Source organism: Macaca nemestrina, chromosome 1, assembly GCF_043159975.1.
Source record: "Macaca nemestrina isolate mMacNem1 chromosome 1, mMacNem.hap1, whole genome shotgun sequence".
NCBI lineage: Eukaryota > Metazoa > Chordata > Mammalia > Primates > Cercopithecidae > Macaca > Macaca nemestrina.
In genome coordinates, this window is record NC_092125.1 from 122,621,426 (window position 1) to 122,645,663 (window position 24,238).

At 43.9% G+C, this 24,238-nt stretch overlaps 1 protein-coding gene and 1 long non-coding RNA gene across 2 annotated transcripts; one reads left to right on the plus strand and one right to left on the minus strand.

The window, feature by feature from the left end:
• Window positions 1–3,948: 3,948 nt before the first annotated feature.
• LOC139363358 (uncharacterized) lies at window positions 3,949–12,868 on the minus strand. Its single transcript, XR_011623589.1, has 3 exons — window positions 9,995–12,868; window positions 8,862–8,924; window positions 3,949–4,166 (listed from the first exon to the last, which is right to left on the minus strand). It is a non-coding gene; the product is annotated as an uncharacterized lncRNA (long non-coding RNA).
• Window positions 12,869–14,820: 1,952 nt separating this feature from the next.
• Window positions 14,821–21,575, plus strand: LOC105479238 (late endosomal/lysosomal adaptor, MAPK and MTOR activator 5). Its single transcript, XM_011737160.3, has 4 exons — window positions 14,821–15,185; window positions 16,410–16,471; window positions 18,772–18,889; window positions 21,242–21,575. Exons 1-4 carry the CDS (start codon window positions 14,917–14,919, stop codon window positions 21,300–21,302), a joined length of 510 nt encoding a protein of 169 aa, XP_011735462.2. The 5' UTR covers window positions 14,821–14,916; the 3' UTR covers window positions 21,303–21,575.
• Window positions 21,576–24,238: the final 2,663 nt, after the last annotated feature.

The window sequence follows — 24,238 nt, forward strand, 5'->3', positions numbered from 1 at the left end:
AGGAAGAATGTTTTTCTTCTTATTTACTTTCATCATTGTGTATCTTACTCAATCAAGTCTAATAGCTGTAGGGTCAAAGAAGGAAAGCTTCCCCTTTGCCCTCTGAAGGTCCTCTGAAAATACCCTAACAAAAGGCAGATTGATAAAAGAAAAAGGCATACAAAATTCATTTAACATATGGGGTAGGGATCATAGAAGCACAATCACACAGTCGTCTAATGAGATCCAGACAGAAACTTATATGCCCTTCCTCATAGGGGAATGGGAGATGGATAATGTTGGTAATTCTTTTGAGGAGTAGTAAATGATCGTTAGGGAGAATGAATGGGTGTAGAAGACACAAATTAACCTGTAAATGACTCTTTAGAATTTGAATGAGTTGGAGAGACAGATATTGTTTTGTGAAAATACTGTGTATTACATTCTGTGTTCTATGTTTTGTGTAAATACTGTGGAGACCATGACAGTACTGTGTAATACTGTGTATGACATTCTCCAGTCTTCTTTTCTGCTATAGATATTGAGATTTCAGGAAGGGAACGGAAGGCAAGGGAATGGAAGGCAATTGTGTTCTCTTTGGCAGATCCAGTCTTGTGGTAGATAAGGAGATATCAGAGTAAAGCTTCTTCCAGCATCAAAGGCCTCTAACTTAAAATAACCAACACACCAAAATGCCATATTGTAGTCACCCAGTGGGTCCTTCTTGTCCCCTGCACAGATAGAGCTGATTCACTGAGAGCAGTGCTGCCCTAAGAAAGAGTTTAATTAACATAAGGCTAGCCACACAGAAGACAGGAGTTTATTACTCCAATCAGTTTCTCTGAGAAGGAGGCTAGGGTTTTTAAGGATATCAGTTTGGTGGGCAGGGGGCTAGGGAATGGGTGGTGCTGATTGGTTGGGGATGAAATCATAGATAGGAGTGTGGAAAGTGGTCCTCTGGTGCTGAGTCAGACTCTGGGTAACAGCCACAGGACCAGCTGGGTCATGAGTCATGGGGTCTGGGTGGAGTCAGTCACCAGAATACAAAAGTCTGAAAAACATCTCAAAAGACCAATCTGAGGTTCTACCATAGTGATATTATCTATGGGACCAATTGAGGAAGCTACAAATCTTGCGAGTGCCGTGCAATAAACGATGACAGAAAGGCAAGCTATGCCTATATCTTATCAGAATTCAGGCCCCTTCCATAATCCTAATTTTGTGGCCTTTCATTAGTCTTACAAAGGCAGCTTCAGTACCAGAACAAAAAAGGGGTCAGTTTTAGGGAGGGACTATTATGATCCTGGTTTCAAAGTTAAACCATAAATCCCCTCCCAAGATTAACTTGGCCTATGCCTAGGAATGAGCAAGAACAGCCAGCCTGTGAGGCTAGAAGCAAGATAAGGTCAGCCATGCCAGGCTTCTCTCACTGTCATAATCATTGCAAAGGTGGTTTCAACATTTTGGGGTGAAATTCCCTGGACTCCTTCATGGCCTACACAGATGGGATCATTCTACACGAGGAAACCCAGAGAAAAGCTTCTCGCCTCTCTCACATACTGTTTCTCTTCACAGCCCTTCATGGGAGATCCTTGTTACAGTTCCAGGTCAGCCCAGCCCCTCCCAAGCCCCCACCTCACCCGCTTCCCCTACCCTGCCAGAGGCTGGAAAGGGCCTGGGCCTTTCCATCAGCGCTTTGGGTCATCTCCGATTCTGCCTGAGCTAGGGAATTGCATTTGCTGACTGTATCATCCCCCCACGTAAGACATTCATGAAATATCACCCTGACAGACTCTTAATGTTATCAGCATCAATCACAGGGATCAACAGCAAACACGCCTGAGACAGAGCAGCCATCTCTTCCAATCCAGAGTATTATTAATTTGGAAGCTTGTTTCTGGCCACAGAGGCTGAAATCTGCAGCCCTGGAGTGACCTTTGCTTTGGCCGCATGTGTCCCTGGCTGAGGCTGGCGCAAAGCCCTCTCTTGTGGTTCTTTACTGTAGAGGGTGCTTCTGTCCCTGGCTGAAGCAAAGAGTCAGAACTGAACACTGACACATGCATTCTGAGCATCTCAAGTGTGCACATTCCTTCTTGGGTTTTTGAAGTCACATTGTTGTGGTCCCCAGGCCTTCCTAACCCATGACCGCGGCATTTTCTGAGACTCTCAGCAGCCAGGGCAGGCTGCACTGTGGCTGGACACGCTGGATGTCCCGTTTTCTGACGGCCCAGAGCCCATCACTGTCCTCCATGGAAATTCACACACAGAAGTAACTGAGAGGCACCTCAGCTCACTGAGCCCCGCTTGCTGGCAAGACTCATGGCCTTCAACTTCAGCCCCACCTCCACCCTTCCTTGAGCCTCAGATCTCCAGACACCCTGTCTGAGGCCCCCAGGCATTCCAGCCCCTCAGCTGTGGCTCAGCCTCTACAACCTGTAAAAGGCACATCCTCTGGGGATCAGCAGGGCTCCCTAAGGTGGTGACCAAGGATGGAGTGAGTGAAGAGAGGCTCAGTGGTCTCTAAGCAGGGCTGTCTAGGCGGCTTCCCAGGTTGGTTGATCTGCATGTACTGCGTGTGACTGACAGCAGGCCCAGGGTTGGCCGGACTGCATCTGATTTCATCCTTCACTAGCTGGTTAACCTCGGGCAAGTCAACTTCTATACACCTCAGTTTCCACATCTGTACAAAGGTTCTAATAATAACACTTGCCTCGTTTAACACTTAAGGCTTCTGGATAGAAAATATAAAACATGGAGTACAAAGCCTGGCAATAATTAATCCTCAACAAATGTTAACTATTTCTTGAGGGGCAGGAGGTGGATTCTGCCCTGTTTGTGTGGGTGTGTATATATCTATAACATAAAGTCTCGGGGAAAGGAAAAGTGGAAAAAGGGCCAGAGAACTTGCTGTTTGTTTCCCCAGATATTGTCTTTGCTGATCAATGTTTTACCAACTTATAAAGGAGGTTAGTCCTCATTTCATATCCCTTGTCCAGAGAGTGATAAATTATCATCTCCTTAAAGTAAGTAATCTATGCTGCTTTCAAATTAGCCCTTCTCCACCTTGACAGATGGGATTAGATTCATCTCACTTCCCCTTTGGCAACTGAAAATATCAATGAGATATTAGTGTGTTTGCCTCTGACTTTCTCCTGGGGGAAAATACTGATGGTCCAGAATTAATGTGGCAGTTGATTTACTGTGTGGTGTCTGAAGACACACGGACAAGTCCTCCTGTTGCTGAGGGGAAATGGGCAGAAGGGAATGCCTAGTCACTTTATGGGACTGACTCCAGGCCTGTGCTGTTCAAACTAGTCAAGGAGACACAGTTGCAGAGGAGCCAACTCACCTGGGCCGACTCACTCAACATTGCCTGGGAGAATGGTCAGCCCCAGTATTAGAGACCCAAGACAGTGAACATTTTCAAGTTCTATGACCTTGACCAGTTAGTTGACCTCTCCAGACCTCGGTTACTTCATTCACAAAATGGGGCTAGAGTCATGGAATGACTGTGAGATTAAATAAGACAATGTGTATGAATGTGTGAAAGTTGTCAGAATCAAAATGGAATCACTAACAAGAAACCCCTGATAAACAGAGCCAGGGAAGGCCCTGAAGAGAGCATTCTCATGCTTGTATGCCTGGTAACAAAAGCTATCACAAAAGATCGCGAAAGCCACAACCTCCTACAAAGGCCATTACAACCTTACTCAAAAAAGACTTCTGCAAAGTCATCTGCCCAGCAACTGCTTGTCCAACCTTGGACTGGCATCACCCTTGTTATTGATCTTTATAGCCAAGGATAACTATTTCAAAACAATTATGTAATCCTCTTCATTTTTTCCGTTAAAAACCTTTGCCTTCCTCTACCTCCCTGAATACATGCATTACTAAGGCAGGCATATTCCTATGCAATGCTCTATTCCCAGATAAACATTTTTTTCTTTTATAGAGACTCTCTTTGTTTATTTAGGTTGACAATGGATCTGCTTTGTAAATGTTGATTTTTCATCTTTAAGTACCAGAGTAAATGCAATGTTCTTGAACGACGTGCTGACCAAACTTACAGATATTAAACTGAGGCGTGGAGAGAGGCGGCATCCACAGCAGTCAGGTAAATCAGAAAGTGCTGCCTTTGCTGCTGTTGACCGTTGTGATTACACCAGTTTCTGCTGCCTCCTTGGGAGCTGGAATAATGCGCAGGTGAAGGGTTGGAGAGGGTCAGTTTCCTATGAGATTTCCAAAGGGAATTCCTTCACTAACGAAACAATCATTCACTGAACACCTTCTATGAGGCAGATGCTTTTCTAGGCACCATGAAGGGTAAAGACAAGACACTGAAGTTTTAAAAAGGCCTTGATTCTGGCCAGGCGTGGTGGCTCACACCTGCAATTCCAGCACTTTGGGAGGCCGAGGCAGGCAGATCACCTGAGGTTGGGAGTTCGATACCAGCCTGACCAACATGGAGAAACCCCATCTCTACTAAAAATGCAAAAAAGTTAGCAGGGTGCGGTGGCGCATGCCTGTAATCCCAGCTATACGAGAGGCTGAGGCAAGAGAATCCCTTGAACCTGGGAGGTGGAGGTTGCAGTGAGCCGAGATTGTGCCACCGCACTCCAGCCTGGGCAACAAGAGTGAAACTCCATCTCAAAAAAAAAAAAAAAAGAGGCCGGGCGCGGTGACTCATGCCTGTAATCCCAGCACTTTGGGAGGCCGAGGTGGGCGGATCATGAGGTTAGGAGTTCAAGACCAGCCTGGCCAAGATGGTGAAACCCCGTCTCTATTTTAAAAAATACAAAAATTAGCCAGGCATGGTGACACACGCCTGTAGTCCCAGCTACTTGGGAGGCTGAGGCAGGAGAATCGCTTGAACCCGGGAGGCCGAGGTTGTGGTGAGCTGAGATCGTGCCATTGCACTCCAGCCTGGGTGACAAGAGCAAAACTCCACCTAAAAAAAGAAAAGAAAAGAAAGAAAGAAAAAAGAAAAAGGCCTTGATTCTGAGGTTTGGTGTTTCACTATTCATCCTCCTTCCTCTCCCTCTCTCTTTATCCCGCCCAGGAGAGCTCTGTCCCTGAAAGGAATGGGGAAAGACAGATGCCTACCCTATTCAAGTCCTCTCCTGGAATTTGGTACCCATCAGCCAGGCTTGGTGGCTCATATCTGTAATCCCAGACATTTGGGAGGCTGAAGCAGGAGGACTGCTTGAAGCCAGGAGTTTGAGACCAGCCTGGGCAAGAGACTGAGACCCCATCTCTACAAAAAAAAAAAATTTAAAAAGAACGTGTTTCGGCCGGTTATGGTGGCTCACGCCTGTAATCCCAGCACTTTGGGAGGCCGAGGTGGGTGGATCACAAGGTCAGGAGATCGAGACCACAGTGAAACCCCGTCTCTACTAAAAATACAAAAAATTAGCCGGGCGCAGTGGCGGGCGCCTGTAGTCCCAGCTACTCAGGAGGCTGAGGCAGGAGACTGGCGGGAACTCGGGAGGCAGAGCTTGCAGTGAGCCGAGATTGCGTCACTGCACTCCAGCCTGGGCAACAGAGCGAGACTCCGCCTCAAAAAAAACCAAAAAAAGAACATGTTTCCTGGAAACAGCAGTGCAGGCCCCAAGCTCCGGGCAGGGTCATGCATGGAAGCTGTTATTGGTAATGATCATTGGTCTGAAAAGTTTCTCTTACCCAAAATTCAAGTTGGGTTTTTTTTCCATTATCTCTAGCTTATTAACTATATAGAGCACAAACTCCTTGAGTGAGGAAGCCCTGTCTGAATTATTATTGCTATCAGCATAGAATCTGGCAAAGTAAGGGTAAGGGATCCATAAAGAAATGGAACTGTGGATCTACAGTGAGGCCACAACATGAAGCTGGCACACGTGCAGACTCTGAGATCCTTTATGATGACCCTGATCTCTAGGAGCACAAAGTACAATGATCAACACTCCCAAATTCCATATTAGACTAGGCTCATGCAGGAGAGAGGTAGAATCCACCTCTCCCCTTTGCCAAGAGTGGAATGCTGCCCAATAAAGTTGCTCGGAGACATTATGGAAGAGGCTGTGGTGTCAATCCCTCCACAGGGATTCTTGCTTTGCATGAGAGAGAACTCAGGTAGGACACTCACACTCAGAGGTGTCCTACTCTAAGTCTAAACTTCTAGAGACAAAGCTTCAAATCACGCATGAGGAAAATGCCCCTGCAGGTCTCAGACTCTGGGAGCAAGAGTTCTTCCTCATGCAAAGCAAGAATCCCTCTGGATGCTTTCATGCTGCTCACCCGCTTTTGAATAGCTTTGCTATGTGCGGGCTACTTTCAAGACCATTACAGAGAGCAGAGCATTTTCTCTCCAGCCTCCTTTACAACTAAAGCCAGATACGTGATCCAGGCTCCATTACTGCTGGGAAGGGCAGCAGCAGAGGTATCTGACTTCAGGGGAAGCAGTGATTGCAGGGTTACGTTCCTCCTGCAGAGGGGCCTTGGTACTGCTGGCAATTATGTGTGTGTAGTCACACCAGGAACAGGAGCGGCAGGGGCATTTTCCTCATGTATGATTTGAAGCTTTGTCACTAGAAACTTAGACTGAGCTCTACAGTCCTCCGAATTCCACAAGCTACCCAATGTCTTTTAATTAACTTCCTTTCCTATTCTTTAAACCGGAGTCAGCTTCTGTTGCTTGCAGCTGAGAATGCTGAATACATTCTAATCCAAATTTGCCTCAGCTGTCATTTCTTGAGATCCTAATTACAACAGCTTTCATTTGTTCAGTGCTTACAATGGTGCCGGGAACTGTGCTAGGAGCTTTATATTACATTGTCTCATGAAATTCTCATGACACTGCAAGGTAAGTACAGTTTATGGTGAATTTATCTTCCCATTTATAGTGGGGAGAAACTGAGGTATCAAGGCATCAGAGGATTTGTCCAGGGGCTTACAAGAGGGTACTAAAGTGTTGGGATGGTAGCCAAGTTCTTGGATTGCAAGGGAGATTGTGGGAGTCCAGAAGAAATCTTTGTGCTCTGCTCTCCATGCTGGGGTGGGGGGTAGAACTCTAAGCAGGTCATTTTGTCTCCATGACATTCTCTTCTCTGAGGTAAGAATCAGTAACACCCTTCTAATCTGGAGATGGTGAAGTAAAGACAAAAATATTTTACTGTCGAAGAAGGAGTTTTCCAGGACAACAGCAGAGATAGCTGACAATGGTACATATTGTTACCCCACAAAGAGGGTCTCTAAAACCCACTGGGGAACACGGGGTAGAAATGGATGCAGAGCAAAAGAAGCTGCAAGCCTGAGTTTGACTAAAAGCCTCAGTGCACAGTCCTGCATCACAAATACGTTTTAATACAGGTAATTTCTTTTCCATTCATTCGTAAGCACTTATTTCATTTACCCAATTCCAAGGCCAATAAATCTTGGCATTAAGGCTAATTTGATGTATATGCCGACAGTCTAATTAAGGACAGGGTATTTTATCAGCTCCTCTAAATTTTCATTTCTCTGGTCCATGATTTTTTATACTGGGTTGATCTTTTTTTTATTCATAAGGGCTTCATTCCCATTTGTCATGGCTGCATTAACTGGGCATCTAATGAAGACTTGGATATGAAAGTCTGCATCTCATTTATCTTCTGTAGCAAAATTAATAAAGCAGCAGGAAAATAGTTTCCTGTACTGGAACTTCTTTAGCCCATCCTGAGTCATCTAAAATGTATTTTGCTTGTGTTTTCCAGAATTCGAGCTCAACTCTAAACTTTAGGAGACAGTGTCCAACTTCAACTTCTATCCACTGACAGGCCTTGCGTACCCTGCTTCCTGCCCCACCTATTGCTCCGACATCGAGTAATCAAGTGAAAATGAGGTTGTTAGGGTGGGCCTCTTCTTCTTGGAAAGGCTTGAACTGGAATGGCTGGGAGCTGATTTTCCCACTCATCCCCTCTACCCACATTTATTGAGCTTCTTCTGTAGGTCAAGCTCAGAGATATAAAACAGACTCAAGAAGGTCACGGTCAAATAAGTCATGAAACCACTGTTGGCCAATGTCCAGTGAAAGAAATATATCTTGGCCAAAGTTCAAGGTTGGGAGTAAGCTGGAAAGATCATTTGCTCTATCTTTTTGCCTTGGGGAGAGTGACCCTCCCAACCAGTGCTTCTATTATTGAAGGGCTGCCAAAAGTCTGTGATACTTTTGACTTTTAGACTTTATGGGTATATGAGCACATACATCCACAAAGGTTTCCTAGGGCTGCCATAACAAACTGGGTGTCCTAGCCAACAAGAATTTATTGTCTCACAGTGCTGGAGGGTAGCAGTCCAAAATCAAGGTGTCAGCGAGGTTGCTTCCTTCTGAGGGCTGTTAGGGAAGGATCTGTTCCAGGCCTTGGCTATAGATGACTATTTGTTCTTTATGTCTCCTCACACCGTCTTCCCTCTATGTACCTCTGTGTCCACATTTCCCCTTTTCATGAGGACACCAGCCATACTGGACTAAGGCCCACCCTAACGACCTCATTTTCACCTGATTACCTCTGCAAAGGTCCTATCCGGTCACATTCGGAGGTACTGGGGCTTAGAACTTTGACATATGAATTTTGGGGAGACATAATTCAAGCCATAAAAATGAGTCTCTCTGAAGCTGGTTTAAAGCTCTAAGACAGCCTCTTGTAGTACAGTATAGCTGGAACACCAGAAAGAAATTTAAGAATCAGAAGTTAAAGGTCCAAATTAGCCCCTTCCCCTCTCTGAGCCTCAGATTTCTTCTCTGTAGAATACGAGATCTGGACTGGGCCTGCTAAATCCCCTCACAGTTCTCGGGTTGTGTGGTTGATGAAGTGATAGAAATTGAAGCACTGTCGTGGGGAGGTTAATGGTCAGGCTTCACCACTTACAAGCACGGTGATCTTCAGCAAATATTTATCTTCTGAGCCTCAGGGTTTTGTTTCATTTTTTAACTGTAAAAGGGGGATAGTGATGTTAGCTACTTCAAAATGATGTGAGGACCAAGAGGCCCTCTGAATTGCCTGGCATGCCATTGTCACCCCATGTACATGAACTGCTGATGATATTACTACCAATCACGACTAGGAGTTAGGCTTTGAATCTACACCTCAGCTCTCAGATGGTGTCCACTATAAGAAGGCAGGGCTGTGTCCCCAACCTGTTCTGCATCGGGGTCCTGTGCTGCAGCATGAATGCAGTAAGATGCTTTTGCCAGCAAGACTCTCATGATCCTTGTGACGGGCCTGTCCTCATTTCCACCTTATGCAAATTCTACCTTATTCCATTCTAGCCCAGCTCCTTCACATTCATATTAGGGTTAGGACTAGAATTTCAGGTGACTTTTTTTCTTGCTGTATTTTATCATTTTTATGCTATAGAAAAATCTAATAAAAAGAATAAAATATACTGATCTAATTTAACATAGCTTTATAAAGCAGGTCTGTAAATCTAGCCCTGCAATTGCAGCGGGATAATTTAGGAATCGGAAAGACTGAGGGGTTGAGGAGGATATATATTATTTATTATTTAGGCGCACCGAGCCAGTCAGATTAACATCCAATGGACTGAGCCCCGAACAAAGAGTCAGGTTACCTTTTAAGCATGTCATGGGGCAGGGGGAGATCTGTGCAGGGGAAAGCATATTACAGAAGCAAGAAACAGTTATTCATTTGAGACATGCATTACATTATTTCTTACTTTTCAAGGACAAACATGTTTTATGACTTGAGTTTATCTGTCTAGTGACCTTGCAGCTGCACAGCTAGGGAAACAGGGTCTTCACAATGCCTGGGAAAGGGAGAGATAAGGCTCACTAGCCACAGACAGAAAAACAGGCAGTTAATTTTTCAAGGATTCCACCTCTTTCTCTTTCTCAGGGGGATTTTTTTTGTTTGTTTGTTTTTTACATACAACTGAGTTTTTGCTTACACATTTTTAAATCTCTTTTAATTCCTGTTTCACAATCCCCCTCTCCTATAAATGCTAGACCACTTGAGGTCTGTACCAATCATTTGGCTCTTACCTTCACTGAACTATTAGTTATTCTCTCAGATGTGTCGTCACCTAGATTATAAGCAACTTGAGGAAACAAACAGGTCTTCTTACTCAGATTTAACAAAACTTATTTATTGACTTCCACAATGCACCAGCCCCTCTTACATAAAGTATCTCATATAATCCTCCCCGCAACCTGATGAGGCAGATAATGGTACCCCCACATCACAAATGAGCCCTGTGAGGCTCAAAGTTCCCATGGATAGTCAGGGGCAAAGCCAGGACCCCAATTTACATCTGACTTCAAGGCCACCAACCTAGCGTAATGCTATCCTTACCCATGTTCTGCCAGCTCCACAGACCCGTGGATTCCTTTCCCTCACCCCAGAACCTTCCGAGTAGGGTTTTCTGTGGCCTTGGTGCCCCCTGGTGGCACAAGAGGACTCATTCCACTGAAAGTCCGTGACCCTGAGCATTATGAGAGTGATTCACAGCCCAGTGTGGACAGCCCTGGGGTAGCGGAGCCCTCTGTACCCAGAGGAAAGCTAGCCTTTCTACCAGAGCTGTGCTTCTTAAACAGACCCTCAGGAGGATTCTGCTTCTGATGGGTCAAGAAGAGGAGTTAGGGTCCCCTGGGCCAGCAGCAGTGGGATGGCAGGCAGGGTCTGTGTTTCCCTCTCTACTTATCCCCCACTTCCCATCAGGACATGTGGGCTTGGGTATTCTCTACTGGACCCTCCTGGCATTTTAATTTTCCAAGAGCTCACTTATGAAAGAGGGGAGAAAGAACAGGAGAAGGTGGTTAAAGTTCAGGACTAAATTTCTTTACCTTAGAGTAAAGGTAACCATAGAGCTCCTTTCCCAAAAGACATCAAGACTCTTCGATAAATCTTTATTGAATTTTTATCATGCTCTATTGCACTAGGGATGCAGAGACGAAGACACTCTTCCTGTCTATGAAAAGTAAACATAAGGGCTGGGTGCTGTAGCTCATGTCTGTAATCCCAGCATTTTGTGAGGCCGAGGACAGCAGATTGCTTGAGCCCAGGAGTTCAAGACCAGCCTGGCAACGTGGCAAAACCCCATCTCTACAAAAAATACAGAAAAAAAAAATAGCCAAGCATGGTGGTGTACACCTGTAGTCCCAGCTACTTGGGAGGCTGAATCATGAGCTCAGGAGGCAGAGGTTGCAGTGAGCCAAGATCGTACCACTGCACTCCAGCCTGGGTGATAGAGTAAGACCCTGCCTCAAAAAGAAAAAAAAAAAAAAAAAGAATTAAAAAGAGAAAAGAATGAACTTCTTCAAAAGTAAACATAAAAGAGTTACAATACAATGAAACAAATGCTCTAATATGAATGTCATGGAACTTTTTCTGTCACCCCAGAAATGGTTGCTGGCACTCAAAACTAAGAACAAAGAATTGTTAAATACCCCACAAGCTAAAAAAAAAAAAGCAGAAAACAATTAAGGGTCAGATACTTTCTCCAACCATCACTCCAGCCCCTAGCACTTGCCCAATTTATATATGCTATTCCTCTCCCACTGCCTCCCTGCACAGGGGCAAGAAAGCAGCAGGGCAGAGAAAGAGGGAGTGGTAAGGAGTAGCCTGCTCTCTCACCTCCCATGTGGCAAGGACATGTGAGCCAGCTATCATCCTCTTCCTACTTGATTTCCCTTAAAAGGCCTCCCTTATACCTTAAAAAGTAATCACCAGCCTTTCTGAGAATCCTTTTTTTTTTTTTGAGACAGGGTCTCATTCTGTCACCCAGGCTGGAGTACAGTTGTGCAATCTCAGCTCACTGCAGCCTCGACCTCCCGGGCTCAAGTGATCATCCCACCTCACACAAAGTACTTGAGACCACAGGTGCTCATCACCCTGCCCAGCTAATTTTTGTGTTTTTGTAGAGACAGGGTCTCCCCACATTGGCTAGGCTGGTCTCAAACTCCTGGGCTCAAGCCATCTGCCCACCTAGGCCTCCCAAAGTGCTGGGATTACAGGCGTAAACCACCATACCTGGCCTGAAAACCACCATACCTGGCCCAGAGAATCCTTTAATCACTAGTCTAGCTTTGAGATAATTTGAGATACCCTGGGGCTACACTGGCCAATACTGTGGCCACTAGCCATGGGTGGCTACTGAGCACTTGAAATATGGCTGGTCTGAATTGAAATGTGCTGCTAACTGAAAAATATACCCTGGATTTTGAAGACAGTACAGGAGAAAAAATGTAAAATATCTCATTAGTATTTTATCAATCACAAGTTGAAATAATAACATTTTGAATATACTATTGGAATAAATAAAATGTTATTAAAATTAATTTCATCTGTTTTACTTTGTTTTGAGACAGAGTCTCATACTGTTGCACAGCCTGGAGTGCTGTGGCTCAATTTTGGCTCACTGCAACCTCCATCTCCTGGGTTCAAGCAATCCTCCTGCCTCAGCCTCCTGAGTAGCTGGGACTACAGGTACGCACCACCACGCCCAGCTAATTTTTGTATTTTTAGTAGAGATGGGGTTTCGACATGTTGGCCAGGCTGGTCTCAAACTCCTGACCTCAAGTGATCCACCCACCTCAGCCTCCTAAAGTGCTAGGATTACAGGCGTGCGCCACTGCGCCCTGCCCTGTTTTACTTTTTTTAATGTGGCTACCAGACTATATTGCCCAGGCTGGACTTGAACTCCTGGGCTCAAGGGATCCTCCTGCCTCAGCCTCCTGAGTAGCTGGGATTACAGGCATGTGCCACTGCACCAGACAGTACTTATATTTTCTAATGCTAAGTTTTAAAGTGCTTTTTCTAAAACTAATATGGCCTATACTGTGTTACCCCTAACTTAACATGAATAATTTCTCTACAGCAGGAGTCCAAGACCCCTGAATTATAACATTCAAACTGGAATTTTGGCTGGGTGCAATGGCTCATGCCTATAATCCCAGCATTTTGGGAGGCCAAAGTGGGCGGACCACTTGAGGTCAGGAGTTTGAGACCAGCCTGGCCAACATGGTGAAACCCCATCTCTACTAAAAGTACAAAAATTAGCCACGTGTGGTGGTACATGCCTGTAATCCCAGCTACTTGGGAGGCTGAGGCAGAAGAATCGCTTGAACCAGGAGGCAGAGGTTGCAGTGAGCTGAGATGGCGCCACTGCACTCCAGCCTGGGTGACAGAGCAAGACTCTGTCTCAAAAAAATAAAGAAATAAACAGACTGGAATTTTAAGGAAGCTGCAAGTTTCACTATGACAGCTGAGGAATAAAAAGGGACTCTGAATGCCAGTGCCGGGTATTGGACTCTGGTTCAATACCAGAGTCTGGTATCTTCCGATCTGGGAGCTGGGAACCAGACTGGAAGGTAGGCTGTGAGTAAAAAGCTGGAGGTGAGAGAGTCGGAAGAAACTTAGCACAAGAAATGATCCATGGAGGGGGTGAAGCTTACCAATTTGAATGTAAATTAGCACCACTTTTTCGGGAGGCAATTTGTAAGTATGTATCAAAAGTCTTAAAAAATGACCATGTCCTTTAACCCAGTCATTCCATTTCTAGCAACTTATAAGGAAATTTTAAAACTGCACAAATATTTAGCTATGAGGATATTCAACCAGCACTGTAATAGCTAAAACAAAAAACAAACAAAAGCAAAAAAAAAAAAAAAAAAAAGTGTTAGTATAGAGGCTCACCTGCAATCTCAGCACTTTGGGAGGCCAAGGAGGGAGGGTCACTTGAGACTGGGCTACACACTGAGACCCCACCTCTACAAATTGTTTTTTTAACTAGCTAGGTGTGGTGGGGCGTCCCTGTAGTCCTAGCTTCTTGGGAGGCTGAGGTGGGAAGATCACTTGAACCTACGAGGCTGAGGCTGGACTAAGCCGTGATAGTGCCACTGCACTCCAACCTTAATCCACAATTAAGATACAGCTATAAAATGGAATATTTTGCAACAATTACAAAGGATGTAAGTGAAAACTTGACATGGAAAGACATTTATTCTAAACTCTGTAAAGAAGGCCAGCTACAGAATTGTACCTCCAGTATGTATGTCAATTTTGCTTACAAAAGAAAAAAAAAAACATGCTGGGCGTGGTGACTCAGCCTGCAATCACATTTTGGGAGGCTAGAGTGTTTAAGACCAGCCCGGACAACACAGCGAGACCCCCATCTCTACAAAAAAATGTAAAAATTAGCCAGGCATGATGACTCGAGGCTGTGGTCCTAGCCAGTTGAGAGGCTGAGAGGGGAGGATAGCTTGAACCTAGGACGTCGAGGTTGTAATGAGCTATAACTGTTCTACTGCACTACAGCCTGGGTGACAGCACAAGACCCTGTGCCCCCCAAAAAAATTTTTTTAAAGGCAAACGAAAAAACATTAAAAGTACACATTTGCAAAGACAACTATCTGAAAGGATATTCTCCAAGGGGTTAAAAGTCATCTGTGGACAGTGGGGCCATAGGTGTTTTCCTTTATTTTCACCAGCTTTATAATTAATTTTTTAAAGTTATTTTTAAATAGTCCTACCCAGTCTTCCTTACAAGTTAGGACCCAAATGCCACTCTCTTCCCCTGAACTGTCCGGAGTCCCCTCACCATAATAAGCACCAATGTCTTCGTTAAAATCCCGACACTTTGCCAACACTCAGCTGGGGAGTTGAACCTTGCTCCATCTGGTCCTTTAGTCCCTGTGTGCGTCTTTCCCCCTACGAGCCTACTGAGCCCCTCCCAGAGGTCCCGTGTCTTCCCCGTACTTGCCCCACAGGCTAGATCAGACCCTGTCTGACCCCTGGGTTATTGTAAAACTTTAAGATCTGTCCCCTAGGTCTCGGACTAGGTTGAAGTAGGGTCCAAAGGTTAAAAAACACTGACACAAAATGCCAGGCCACGAACTGAGATACTGAGGCCCGGCTGCAGACCTCTCTCCCTAGAGGGGAATAATCCCTGCGGGACGGTTCCGCCATGGAGCCAGGAGCGGGTCACCGCGCCGGCAGCCTAAGCCTTCGCCAGGCTCTGTGCGGCGGAAGCGCAGTGATGTTTTCCAGTAAAGAACGCGGACGTTGCACCGTGATCAATTTTGTCCCTTTGGAGGCGCCGTTACGGCCCACGCCCCGCTCGCGTCAAGTGACTGAGGACTGTGCCGGAGAAGGACGTGTCGTGCCGCTGGGTTCTGGGTCAGGGTGGTCGGTGGATGGGATGGAGGCGACCTTGGAGCAGCACTTGGAAGACACGTGAGTAGTGCGCGCTTCTTCGGCCTGTTCTGAGGTCGCGGCGGAGGAACTTGAGCGGGACGAAAGGCGCGACCTGCGAGTGCCGGCCAGGGCGTCTCGGGGACGTGTCGCGACCCCTGGGACACGGGATGAGGGGACTAAGCCCTACCCAAGGGCTGCAGGGCGGGGCAGGTGACCCGGAATTAAAATCCTGCCGGGCAGCGCACATTCCCTCTTGAACGAGTCTCCTGGGCCCAGGCCACGGGCCAAAACTGCCTATCTCATTGTTGAAATCGTCTTTAGGGTCAGGGTTGTTCCGCACGAGTTTTAGGAAACGGGTTGACTTTTGGGAAGATTGTGCCGGTTGTGCAGAGTCGAGCCCTGCAGTGTAAACAGACGCGTATCTCCTTGTGTGTAACCTATCAGTTACTTGGTGCTTCAGTAGATAACAATCATCCTTCAAATTTTTCGAACGAGCAGTATCTATGTAAAATTCAAAACTGGAAAAGTATAAAGGGTACAGAGAGACACCTGCCTACCACCGATGTCCCTCAGCTTCCACTTACCCTCCAGGAGGTAACTTAAGAGTTTTTCAACGGCTGTTTTAAATGAGTTAGTACTAAAACATGCATTTTTTAACAAGAGTGAAAACATCCTAGATGTTTTTCACTCAGTGTTTGTGGCCCTGCAGAACTCAGCAGTACACATTTTTTTCTCTCATCAGAGAGAAACTGGTTTATTTAAATTAATTAATTAGAACTCTTTTCTTTTGTTTTCTTTTTTTTCTTTTTTTTTTTTTGAGACGGAATTTCGCTCTTGTTTCTCAGGCTGGAGCGCAATGGCACGATCTCGGCTCATCGCAACCTCCGCCTCTGGGGGTTCAAGCGATTATCCTGCCTCAGCCTCCCGAGTAGCTGAGATTATGGTCATGCGCCACCACGCCCGGCTAATTTTGTATTTTTAGTAGAGACGGGGGTTTCTCCATGTTGGTCAGGCTGGTCTTGAACTCCGACCTCAGGTGATCCATCCACCTCACACGGCCTCCCAAAGTGCTGGGATTACAGGCGTGAGCCACCGCCCCCGGCCCTAGAACTTAATTTTTTTCTTAGGGTGTGATAATGAAAAAAGATTGAGAAATATTGATTTAAAGCACTTAAAGAATGCCTGGTACATAGAACACCTGTGTGTTTATATTTATTTAAATCTTTTTTCTCCCATTATGTACTTCTGTGTTCCTGGAATTAGAATGAAGAATCCCTCCATTGTTGGAGTCCTGTGCACAGATTCACAAGGACTTAATCTGGGTTGTAAGTATCTCTCATACCAACCATTTGGTGAATTGCACAGCATCTGATGTTGACTTGGAGCCTAGCGTGCTATTATTTTCTAGCTTTTATTTCCTGTTGCCTTGCCAGTTCTTTCTGCATTTGAGAGTAGAGATTATCTCCAAATAACAGTATCAGAAAATTGAAACTTTTCAGTTGGTATTTATGAAGGAAGATGTTCCTTTCAGTCCTATAGCAATAAATAGTTGTCTCTACTAAAAATAATATTTGAATCATTTTAAATTGAGTCTAGAAAGGACTTCAGATAATGGCTGTTAACCATTTATTGAGTGTATTCCATATGCTGAGACTGCTAGGTTTTAAATACATTATCTTTAATTTTCACAACAACCCTGCAAGGTGGGTGGTGTACTATTTTTAAGCTCAACTACACTAAACAAGAAGTGAATAGGCAGTAAAATGGGGTTTCATTGTTGGATATACCTGGTCTCAACCCCTTGCTCTTTCATTTGCTAGTAGTGTGAACATGGACCAAAAAACTACCATTTAGGGCTTCATTTTCTTCACTGAGTTGTTATTTAATAATGGTAATAATCACAGAGTTATATTTATTGAGCTCTTATGTGCCAAGCACCATTGTAAGTGCTTTACATATACTCTTTTATTCCTCATAACAACCCAGTGGGGTAGAAAAAGAAATTGAGGGGCCAGGTGCAGTGGCTTACGCTTGTAATCCCAGCACTTTGGGAGGCCAAGGCAGACGGATAACTTGAGCCCAGGAGTTCAAGACCAGCCTGTGCAACACAGTGAGACCCCCCCATCTCTATTTTTAAAATAAAAAAAAAATATATATATATGTTTTTAAAATTTAAAAAAAGAGGCCGGGTGCGGTGGCTCACACCTATAATCCCAGCACTTTGGGAGGCAGAGGCGGGTGGATCACCTGAGGTCAGGAGTTCGAGACTAGCCTGGCCAACGTGGTGAAACCACATCTGTACTAAAAATGCAAAAAAAATTAGCCAGGCATGGTAGCAGGTGCCAGTAATCCCAGCTACTCCGGAGGCTGAGGCAGAGAATCACTTGAACGTGGGAGGTAGAGGTTGCAGTGAGCCAAGATTGTACCATTGCACTCTAGCCTGGATGACAAGAGCAAGACTCCGTCTCAAAAAATAAAAATAAAAAAAAAAGAAACTGAGACACAGAGGTTAAATAATTTGCCTGAGGTCATACAGCTGGTAAGTGGTTAAGCTAGGATTTTTGTCTGGCCCTGAGGCCTCTTAATCACAATTTTTTTTTTTTTTTTTTTTTTTTTTTTGAGACAAAGTCTTGCTCTGTTGCCCAGGCTAGAGTGTGGTGGCACAATCTTGGCCCACTGCAACCTCTACTTCCCAGGTTCAAGCAATTCTCCTGCCTCAGCCTCCTGAGTAGCTGGGATTACAGGCATCTACCACCACGCCCAGCTAATTTTTGTATTTTTAGTAGAGACAGGGTTTCACCATGTTGGCCAGGTTGGTCTCGAACTCTTTATCTCAGGTGATCCACCCACCTCAGCCTCCCAGAGTGCTGGGATTACAAGAATGAGCCACCATACCCGGCCTAATCACAATATTTTAAGGTTATATAATATGTATAAAATGCTTACATAGAACTGAGACATAATACTTAATGGTAGCAATTACAGATGAGGAAATAAGTTTGGAAAGGTAAATAACTAAAGCAGTTAATTAGTGACAGAACTAGTAAACCCAAGACTTGTTGCTCCTAAGTCAGGAATGTTTAAAGCTCTGAATTTTTGCTGGAAGGGTAACTGAAAGAGGTAATCTGTGTAACTCAGTTTTGTTTAACACGCACATCAGTCATTTGGGAGAAAAAGGGTAAATTTTTGGAAGCATTTGCCAGGCTCACTAATGGAAAGACTGAAATTCAGGTATGGAAATCTAAAACTAAATGAGTTCCTTCAAGAAACCTTCAAGGCCCAAACGTCGGCATCAGATCTGGTCAAAATGTTTTGTATAGTAATGGTACATCCATATGCTCTGCCATAGTGGCATGTCTGTTACCTGATTTGGTTTCAGGTACAGTTAAGTTTGTGTTGCCTTTGTATACAGAATTATATTGTGAAGTATACTTAGTAATTAATTTTCATACCTAGAATTTATAGGTACTTTTGTACCCAAGATTTAGTTACTATAATATATACAGATTAATACAAACATTAATAAAAAGACAATTCTGTTGACATTTTAAAACAACCAGCTAGCTTATTCTAGCAGAAATACTCTGTGAGCAATCAGGTGACATATATCATCTCTGTTTTCCAGGCCGTGGGACCCTGTCAGATGAGCATGCTGGAGTGATATCTGTTCTAGCCCAGCAAGCAGCTAAGCTAACCTCTGACCCCACTGATATTCCTGTGGTGTGTCTAGAATCAGATAATGGGTGAGTAGATTTCAACAGATCCTTTCCTTTTTGTTCAGAAAAATTCCTGGTAAAATTGGCGGGGGCCGGCCCTGTGTTCATCAGTGATTCCTTATTCAAACTACTTTGGGAAAAGTTCTTAATCTTTTGGATCACAGGAACAGACAAGTTGATCCCTAAAGCTAATGTGCTCTCAAGACACAATGCTATTTAAATGAAGAATAAGAATTGGCACAAACTATCAGTTTATCAACAAAAAGAAAGTAGTAAATAGCACAAAGGAAAACTAATCCGAGAATAAAACTAATTTTTTTTTCTTTTTTTTTTTTTTTTTTTGAGGCAGGGTGTTGCCCTGGCACCGGGCTGGAGTACAGTGGTGTGATCATGGGTCACTGTGACCTCAACCCTTCTCAATCGCTCAAGCGATTCACCCAACTCAGCTTCCTGAGTTATAGCTGACACTACAGGTGTGCACTACCACACCCAGCTAATTTTTGTATTTTTTTGTAGAGAGGAGGTTTCACCATGTTTCCCAGGCTGGTCTCAAACTCCTGGGCTCCAGTGATTTGCCCACCTTAGCCTCCCAAAGTGCTGGGATTACAGGAATGAGTCACTGCACCCAGCCAAAAATTACTTCTAAAGTAATAAAATCACTAAAGATATTCCAAGTGATAGTCCTCAGAATAATATGTGAAAAAACATATACAACTGCTACTATCACAGCTTTGTAAAAAGAAGAAACATACAGTCATGCATTGCTTAACAATGGGGATACATTCTGAGAAATGTGTCAGGCAGTTTTGTTGTATGAACATCATAGAGTGTACTTAAACAAACCTAGGTGGTATACCCTATTACACATCTAGGCTGTATTGCTCTTAGACTGCAAAGATTTGTACCTAAATAATGTAGGCAGTTATAACAGTGGTATTTGTGTATCTAAACATAGAGAAGATACAGTAAAAATACGATATAGAAAAATTTTTTTTAAAGTTTTTCTGAATAGGGCACTTAACCACGAAGGGAGCTTACAAGACTGGAAGTTGCTCTGAGTGAGCCAATAAAACTTTTTGACCTTTATAATAACACTTAAAACAATTGTACAGCTGCACAAAAATTCTTTTTTAATTTTTTTTTTTCCACTTTTTAGACTTTTGTTAAAAACAAAGAAGAAACACACATTAGCCTAGGCCTGCACAGGGTCAGGATCATCAATATCACAGTCTTCTACCTCCACGTCTTCTCCCACTGGAAGGTCATCCAGGGCAGTAACATGCATGGAGTTGTCATCTCCTGTCTCCTGTAATGATGATACCTTCTGGAATACCTCCTAAAGGACCTGTCTGAGGCTGTTTTATAGTTAACCTTTTCTTAATAAGTAGGAGTGGTATACTCTAAAATAATTATAAAAAGTATGCCGGCCACAGTGGCTCACACCTATAATCCCAGCACTTTGGGAGGCCAAGGCGGGCAGATCACTTGAGGTCAGGAGTTCGAGACCAGCCTAACCAACATGGTGAAACCCTGTCTCTACTAAGAATACGAAAGTTAGCCAGGCATGGTGGCAGGCACCTGTAATCCTAGCTACTCGGGAGGCTGAGGCAGGAGAATTGCTTGAACTCGGGAAGCAGAGATCACGCCAGTGCACTCCAGCGCACTCCAGCCTGGGCAACAGAGCAAGACTCCATCTCAAAAAAAAAAAAAAAGTGTAGTAAATACATAAACCATAGCATAGTCATTTATTATCAAGTGTTATGTACTGTACATAATTGTATGTGCTATACTTTTTATGACTGGCAGCACAATTTGTTTACAACAGCATTACCACAAACATGTGAGTAGTGTGTTGTGCTGTGTGACGTTGGGACAGTTAAAAGGTCACTAGGCAATAGGAATTTTTCAGTTCCATTATAATCTTACGGGACTACCATCATATGTAGGGTACACTGTTGACTGAAGCATTGTTATGCAGCACATGACTGTATCATATACATGCAAAGAAAACAAGGACCAGGAAAGCCTTTTTTTTGTAGTTCCAGCTACTGAGGTGGCTGAAGCAGGAGGATTGCTTAGTCCAGGAGTTTGAGGCCAGCCTGGGCAACATAGCAAGAGAGTGCCTAAAAAAACCAAAACAAAGAACCAGGGAAATATTAACAGTGCTTGTCTGTGTGTAGTAGGATTAAGGATTCATTTCGTGTTTATATGCTATATGTTTATGTATTTCCCAAATGTTTTTTTATGTTTATTGGTTTTATACATAGAGAACAATTACATTATTTTATACATTGTGTCCTAAACCAGACAACATCTTTAATCTTACAGTGAAGTACCACTGATAATGTCTTACTGAATATTTTCTTCCTTGCATTTCAGGAACATTATGATCCAGAAACATGATGGCATCACAGTGGCAGTGCACAAAATGGCCTCTTGACACCTCATATCTGTTCTTCAGCAGCCTGTCACAGGAACTCGATCCTACCTATGTTAATTACCTTATAGAACTACTAAAGTTCCAGTAGTTAGGCCATTCATTTAATGTACATTGGGCACTTTTCTATTTATTTAAGAGTCAATTGCTTTCTAATGCTCTATGGACCGACTATCAAGATATTAGTAAGAAAGGATCATGTTTTGAAGCAGCAGGTCCAGGTCACTTTGTATATAGAATTTTGCTATATTCAATAAATCTGTTTGGAGGAAAATGGATCTTTTCTAGATTCTTTAAACTTAACCAAATGTTCTTTTTGTTCAGTTATCAAATTGTAATTGTTTTAAAAGGTCTTTGTTCTAAATTACTTGCTTTTGTTTAAGAAGCTTCCTGAAATACCTACATTCTCACCAGGTACATCCATGGATCCCACCCCTGTGCAGTCAGAGATCTAAATATAACTTTTAATCCCTCAATAGCCTACTGACTTAAACATTAACACTAGTTTTCTATGTTTCATGTCTTTTTGGTTTGGTTTTTTTTTTTTTTTTTTTTTTTTGGTAGACAGAGTCCTGCTCTGCTGCCAGGCTGGAGTGCAGTGGTGCGATCTCGGCTCATTGCAACCTCCGCCTCCCGGGTTCAAGCGATTCTTCTGCCTTAGCCTCCCGAGTAGTTGGGATTACAGGCATGTGACACCACACCTGGCTAATTTTTGTATTTTTAGTAGAGACGGGGTTTCATCATGTTGGCCAGGATCGTCTCAATCTCTTGACCTCGATCCACCTGCCTCAGCCTCCCAAAGTGCTGGGATTACAGGCAATGAGCCACCGTGCCCAGCTGTTTTATGTATTATATACTATATTCTTACAGTAAAGTAAGCTAGAGAAAAGAATGTTATTAAAACTATAAGGAAGATAATATATATTTAATATTCATTAAGTAGAAGTGGATCGTTATAAAGGTCTTTGTATATGTCATCTTCACAATGAGTAGTATGAAAAGGAGGGTTTGTCTCACTGTCTCAGGGTGGCAGAGGTGAAAGAAAATTCATGTGTAAGTGGATCCGTGTTGTTCAAGGATCAGCTATACTATATGGCAGGAACTCATTTAATTTTCCTTAACAACCCTATACAGTAGGTACTCTTATTTACCCTATCTTAGGTTTGTGTAACTAAGGCTATGAAATTACCAGAGTCATCATTTGGACTCAGGACTCCAACTCAGAGTCTGTACTCTTTTTTTTGTTGTTGAGATGGAGTCTAGCTCTGTCGCCCAGGCTGGAGTGCAGTGGCATGATCTCGGCTCACTGCAAGCTCTGCCTCCCGGGTTCATGCCATTCTCCTGCCTCAGCCTCCCCAGTAGCTGGGACTACAGGCACCCACCACCACACCTGGCTCATTTTTTGTATTTTTAGTAGAGACGGGGTTTCACCGTGTTAGCCAGGATGGTCTCAATCTCCTGACCTCATGATCTGCCTGCCTCAGCCTCCCAAAGTGCTAGGATTACAGGCATGAGCCACCGCGCCCAGCTGAGTCTGTACTCTTTAACATCCAGACCACCAAATAGGACATGTTGGCTAGAAAATAAATTTTTACATTTGAAAAGTACAGGTCTAGCTGAGTACAGTGACTCATACCTGTAATTCCAGCACTTTGAGAGGTCAAGGCAGGAGATGACTTAAGCCAAGACCAGCCTGGGCAACATACTGTGACCCCATCTCTACAAAAAAAGCTCTTTTTAATTAACCAGGCATGGTGGCATGGGCCTGTAGTCCAAGCTACTCGGGAGGCTGAGGCAGGAGGGTCACTTGAGCCTAGAAGGTTGACGTTGATGATGTGCCACTGCACCCTAGCCTGGGTAACAGAGCAAGCCACTATCTCAAAAAAAAAAAAAAAAAAAAGTTCGCTTCAACCTTTATAGTTTTCAACAACGGAATTGTGCACAAGCAGGCACAAAAGACGGATTCGTTGAACTTGAATGTAGTTCTGTTGCTCTAGCAATTTAACATTTGACAGTGTAAAAACCTCCAGAATATTATTTATCCAAAAATATTAAGCATCTACAAATATAAGGTGCTATGTGAGAACAGCAAACATTTAAGTAAGACATAGCTCCAGTCTTTGAGCTTGTACTTTAATAGATGGGATATATATGTGTGGTCTTCACCATACTTATTAATAACTGACATACATGTTGTTTTATGTCTGACTTCCCCACTAGTATACACACTTTGAGGGCACAAGCTTTGTCTTTTTTTCTTTTTCTTTTTTTTTTTTTTTGAGACAGTCTCGCTCTGTCACCCAGGCTGGAGTGCAGTGGCACAATCTCAGTTCACTGCAACCTCTGCCTCCCGGGTTCAAGTGATTCTTGTGCCTCAGTCTCCCGAGTAGCTGGGATTACAGGCATGCACCACAACACCTGGCTAATTTTTGCATAGAGACAGGGTTTCGCCATGTTGGCCAGGTTGGTTTCAAACTCCTGGCCTCAACTGATTCACCCACTTTGGCCTCTCAAAGTGCCGGGATTATAGGTGTGAGCCACTATGAACAGCCTTCCATTGCATTTAGAATTAAAAAGTTACGGCTGGGCACAGTGGTTCATGCCTGTAATCTTAGCACTCTGGAAAGCCGAGATGGGCAGATAACTTGAGGTCAGGAGTTCGAAACCAGCCTGGCCAACATGGTGAAACCCCATCTCTACTAAAAATCCAAAAAAAAATTAGCCGGGTGTGGTGGTGCACATAATCCCAGCTACTCAGGAGGATGAGGCACAAGAATCACTTGAATCCAGGAGGCAGAGGCTGCAGTGAGATGAGATTGTGCCATTGCACTCCAGCCTGGGCTGTGACTGAGCGAGACCCTGTCTCAAAAAAAAAAAAAATTAATTAAAAAAGTTTTAACCGTGACCTCCCAACCCCTGCATGATTTAGCCCCTGCTAA

Coding starts and splice junctions, on each gene's coding strand:
- LOC105479238 (XM_011737160.3), top strand. CDS start 14,917: ATGGAGCCAGGAGCGGGTCACCGCGCCGGCAGCCTAAGCCTTCGCCAG. Junction 16,472..18,771: donor ACAAGGACTTAATCTGGGTT/GTAAGTATCTCT, acceptor TCTGTTTTCCAG/GCCGTGGGACCCTGTCAGAT. Junction 18,890..21,241: donor TGTCTAGAATCAGATAATGG/GTGAGTAGATTT, acceptor CTTGCATTTCAG/GAACATTATGATCCAGAAAC.